Below are 5328 nucleotides of genomic sequence, written 5' to 3'. Positions count from 1 at the left end.
CATTCAAGTCCTTCTCTATGTTTTGATGATTTGATCTGATAGCCAATAACATGCTCATTTAGCATTTGTATTGTCATGAAACTGATCATGTCATTTCAAATGATATGAAGTTGATATGAAAGGAAATCAAATGTAGTAGTCTTTGTTTACCATCTTCATTCATTCGTTTACATCAATGATGTCGCTCTTGCTGCTGGTGATTCTCTGATCCACCTCTACGCAGACGACACTATTCTGTATACTTCTGGCCCTTCTTTTGACACTGTGTTAACAACCCTCCAGGCGAGCTTCAATGCCATACAACTCTCCTTCCGTGGCCTCCAACTGCTCTTAAATACAAGTAAAACCAAATGCATGCTCTTCAACCGATCGCTGCCTGCTCCTGCCCGCCTGTCCAAAATCACTACTTTGGACGGCTCTGACTTAGAATATGTGGACAACTACAAATACCTAGGTGTCTGGTTAGACTGTAAACTCTCCTTCCAGACCCACATCAAACATCTCCAATCCAAAGTCAAATCTAGAATTGGCTTCCTATTCCGCAACAAAGCATCCTTTACTCATGCTGCCAAACATACCCTTGTAAAACTGACCATCCTACCAATCCTCGACTTCGGTGATGTCATTTACAAAATAGCCTCCAAAACCCTACTCAATAAATTGGATGCAGTCTATCACAGTGCCATCCGTTTTGTCACCAAAGCCCCATATACTACCCACCACTGCGACCTGTACACTCTCGTTGGCTGGCCCTCGCTTCATACTCGTCGCCAAACCCACTGGTTCCAGGTCATCTACAAGACCCTGCTAGGTAAAGTCCCCCCTTATCTCAGCTCGCTGGTCACCATAGCAGCACCTACCCGTAGCACGCGCTCCAGCAGGTATATCTCTCTAGTCACCCCCAAAACCAATTCTTCCTTTGGACGCCTCTCCTTCCAGTTCTCTGCTGCCAATGACTGGAACGAACTACAAAAATCTCTGAAACTGGAAACACCTATCTCCCTCACTAGCTTTAAGCACCAGCTGTCAGAGCAGCTCATAGATTACTGCACCTGTACATAACCCATCTACAATTTAGCCCAAACAACTACCTCTTTACCTACTGTATTTATTTATTAATTTATTTTGCTCCTTTGCACCCCATTATTTCTGTCTCTACTTTGCACTTTCTTCCAATGCAAACCAACCATTCCAGTGTTTTTTTTATTTTTTATTTTACTTGCTGTGTTGTACTCACTTCGCCTCCATGGCCTTTTTATATTTTTATTTATTTATACATATATCTGTTTGCCTTCACCTCCCTTATCTCACCTCACTTGCTCACATTGTATATTGTTGACTTATTTTGTTGACTTATTGTTGTTGTCACATTGTTGACTTATTTTTTTTTTTTTTTTTCACTGTATTATTGACTATATGTTTGTTTTTACTCCATGTGTAACTATGTGTTGTTGTATGTGTCGAACTGCTTTGCTTTATCTTGGCCAGGTCGCAATTGTAAATGAGAACGTGTTCTCAATTTGCCTACCTGGTTAAATAAAGGTTAAATAAAAAAAATAAATAAAAAATTCAGGTGAGCAGGTCATCAAAGCACATGTTGAGTGCAACTAGAAGTTTGTGGCGTAATTTGTCCTTTTGTGCAATACTTTTCACATGAAAAGAAATAATCAACATCAATATTGACTTACAAAATTACTCAGCTTTGAAAAATAAATGGACATCTTTTATTTGGATGCACGGTTTTACATAACTAAATGCTCTAGGTAAGTTTATGCACAAGGTATAGCATTGTTCCACACGGATATGAAGTGATTATATGCATCAGTGTCGCTCTAAATGTGGTCCTCTACTGTATGAGCTGGTTATACTTTATACCAGTATAAAGTTTGTTTTAGGAATGCATTTATTGAACTACCATTTACAGTCCTGGTCAAAGCAAATCTATCTGATCCCAGGTGGACGTTTATAGTATTTACTGTGGCCTACATCTTCAGACCAATATTTGTAGTTTTAGTATATCTTGTATACAATGTAAACATTTACTTTATACTGTAGAGATAACCACACTTGACTTTGAAACATGTCCATTGTTGAAGAACTTAAATATTGTTTTGGATGGCAAATTGATGAGGTTGACGGATTGAGGTAATCGCACCAGTGGGTCTTCCTCAGAGTGGCTGAAAAAGACAGTTGGAGCAGAGGGAAAGAGTGAGGGAGAGAGGGAGGAAGAGAAAGGTGCAGATAATTGATTATTGATCAGAATAGTGAGAGAATCACAAGTACATGCAACAGAGTTTCAAATCATGGTATGAGAAGACGTGATAAGGGCATTCATTTAGTAGAAACATCATACTCTATTGCCCATACATTTTCAATAGCTGAGCTCCTGTAGTAAAATGAAAGTAGCCCTATGGCTATACAGTATGTTCTTAGCAGTACAATGTACTGTAAATGCAGCTACGTTTGTCCCACTACAACTCCACTATACAGATGTCAGGTCTTGCTGTCTGTATGCGTAGCAGTGCGACCACACTCTGTTCCATACCCTCTCTATGCAATGACCACCACAGTAACAACCCAATTGATATGGCGTTCAACTAAACTTATAAATGAGAGTGGAGTGAAAGTGAATGGAGAAGGAGGAGGAGAGAGACTGAACCTACCAATTGGAAGTTATTGAGAAGGTGATCTACATCGACGTCATCATAGCTCTCAAGAAATGAGGGCTCACTTCTGGATTCTTCTTGCATGGGAGGGTCTTCTTGACTGAAAAGACAAGAAGGTTACATTTGACTTTCCTCACACTGTGGAGGCACACTGCAAAAATGCACATTTGGACATACACATGCATGCACACTGGCAAACACACAATCCATTATTGTGCTCTGTACTTGTTCCCACCTTCTCTTTCCCGTCAGAACTGAGTTCAGGTATTTCTTCACAGCCATCTGTTTGCGGAAGCGACTGTAGTTGTCTGTGAAAATGGCATCTGAGTGGCGCTTCACTGGTACCTGGTCCTCCATCATATCATCACTGTGACAAATTAACCATAACACATCATTTTTGAGACATTTGCTAACCTGTTTTGGCTTTTACTCAACTTATCCAATAAATAGGGGTTTTTAAACCAGAAGTAAATCACAATTGTGATGACAAATCTAATACAATTACAACAATTGAGATTATTAACCGTTTTCAAGGCAGATATGCTAATACAACTTTTTTAAGGATATTTCCACATTTTTTCAATGAGACTAAAATCACAGAAATAGGCATACTGGAAGACAATTTTGTGGAATATATATTTCTGTCATGCTTCCTGACTCTAAATGTTTTCAATAAATCTGAATGTCCCTGAAAATATGTTGATATCAATATTATCATACTGTTAAAATACTTTGAATTCGAGTTTAATAGGGGCATTAAACTCTGCGCGCTAATCTGAAGGAAAAGCATAAACTACAGTCTACCTGACTCGCTTTCCAATCAAGGATTCCAGGTACCGCCGCGCCGATAGCTGTCCAAGAAGTTTGCTGTATCCACTTGTAAAGAGACCGTCTGCGTGTCTCGTCGGTCTGCCAACAGATTAAAACAGTTATTAGTCACACTGTCTAGCATAAATCTGAAAAGGTGGTTTAGGAGTCATTTATGGGCGGAGCGTTTCAATAGGCTAATATTGGGGTAAAACAAATATGGGCCTATGTCGATTACTCTTAGACAATACCAAAACGACATTAAGTCACGAGGCAGACATTTTTTGTATCCTGACATTCAATATTCCATTGGAAGAAATGACCACGTTCCACTGATTATTCATTACTTTCTTAATCATCCAGAGAACACAATCAATATTCACGTATATGAAAGTAGCCTGTGGAAAACAATTACATAACATTTCTCAAGACTTAAATGTTATTGTTAGAAAGTACTATTGTTCTAGGATATAGTCGACGAATTAATTGTTGACTATCTTGTTTATGGATTAACCCAGATTTAGAATAAGTTAAAACACGTTAACACTATAGCCTATAATGTATTTGTCCATGATGATATAAATTCCTATTGGTACACATAAAGTTATTGGCCGATAGCCTATAATAGAAAAAGTTAGTACATCGTTGCAGTTCTTGAACTCTTTGGCAAAAGTAACTAATGATGCTCTTTTAAACCTTTATGTCCTCATGCACAAAAACAATACATTTTTAAATGAGTAATAGCGGTATTATTCCTACCTCATAGATGCATATGGCAAACACTGAGTCCGGGAATATAACACACTGCACAGGGCTATTAGGAAAAGGAGCTGGGAGCCGTTCCTTTGTAACATCGCTTTATACCTGTAAAAAGAGATATGGGTTTCATTCAATAATGTTTCTTTCAGATAGCCTACATTCTTATGGTCAATATGAAAACGAGAGGGAATTCTTACAATTATTGTCTCATCATTCGGTACCACGTTATGCACAGAAAAACAAGTTTATCAACACTTTCTATTGTATATTTTTAAGGAATAAGAGTAAACCAGATGCGCAAACCACAAGATTCAAGTTCGCCAATTGTGCTACCCAGTGACACCAGAAAACAAAAACGTTGAGGATGAAGACAAATGTGCAGTTGCGCACGTATCCAATTGGTGAGGACTTGTTTTCAACTATTGTATGAACATTTGTTTATGTGATCAAATGCAATTGCCAATCAAAAATAATTCTTATATTTGGAATCAATAACTATTTACAGTTATTTATTTGCTGGAAGATGGATACAATGACAAAAACTTTAGAATATAGAATGTGATGTGAAGCCTAACTGAAAAGAATATCTAACAAATATCATAATTATCAAAAACCAATAGCATCATTTGAAAAAAGTCTTACATTTTCTTTAGTAAATGATCTGCTGTTCCTCTTGGGTACCGGGTGCTGTCCAAGGTCCTGGAATACTTTGTGTTTGTATCTCCTATAGAAGTCACGGAACACTGTTCAGTACCTCAGTTGCTTCTTCGCTGGTCAGCGTCTCTTACTATACCTTCAACCCTTCCCTCGTTTTATACATCTGAATACTTTTCATCAAGCAGGAAGGCAATCAGATTTGATCAGGGTTGATACGTCATATAAGTCCCATTGGGAGTGATGCATTCGTCATTGGCTTGTTGGCATGTTCATTCAAATCAACCTTATGGTAAAATTAGGTTTTGCTCATACAATAATTCCTTATTTCATATCATGGGTGTTGACTAATCTTATATTATACACATTTGAAATGGTATATGCCTAATAGTTATGAATAGGGGGAAACAAAGCACTAAGATACATAAACAGTAAAAATACC

The 5328-nt window shown here is 37.9% G+C and overlaps 1 protein-coding gene across 1 annotated transcript; it reads right to left on the bottom strand.

Annotated features, from left to right (window-relative positions):
* Positions 1–1701: 1701 nt before the first annotated feature.
* Positions 1702–5051, bottom strand: LOC129858677 (VIP peptides-like). Its single transcript, XM_055927978.1, has 6 exons — positions 4875–5051; positions 4233–4337; positions 3471–3575; positions 2902–3033; positions 2664–2766; positions 1702–2177 (listed from the first exon to the last, which is right to left on the bottom strand). Coding segments are annotated over exons 1-6 (456 nt in total). The 5' UTR covers positions 4877–5051; the 3' UTR covers positions 1702–2168.
* Positions 5052–5328: the final 277 nt, after the last annotated feature.

This window comes from Salvelinus fontinalis, chromosome 1 (genome assembly GCF_029448725.1).
Source record: "Salvelinus fontinalis isolate EN_2023a chromosome 1, ASM2944872v1, whole genome shotgun sequence".
NCBI classification, from domain to species: Eukaryota; Metazoa; Chordata; class Actinopteri; order Salmoniformes; family Salmonidae; genus Salvelinus; species Salvelinus fontinalis.
Note: the sequence above shows the minus strand (reverse complement) of the source record. Positions and strands in the feature narration are given on the sequence as shown.

Coding starts and splice junctions, on each gene's coding strand:
- LOC129858677 (XM_055927978.1), bottom strand. Junction 3,034..3,470: donor TTGATTGGAAAGCGAGTCAG/GTAGACTGTAGT, acceptor AATTTGTCACAG/TGATGATATGATGGAGGACC. Junction 2,767..2,901: donor GTTCTGACGGGAAAGAGAAG/GTGGGAACAAGT, acceptor TTGTCTTTTCAG/TCAAGAAGACCCTCCCATGC.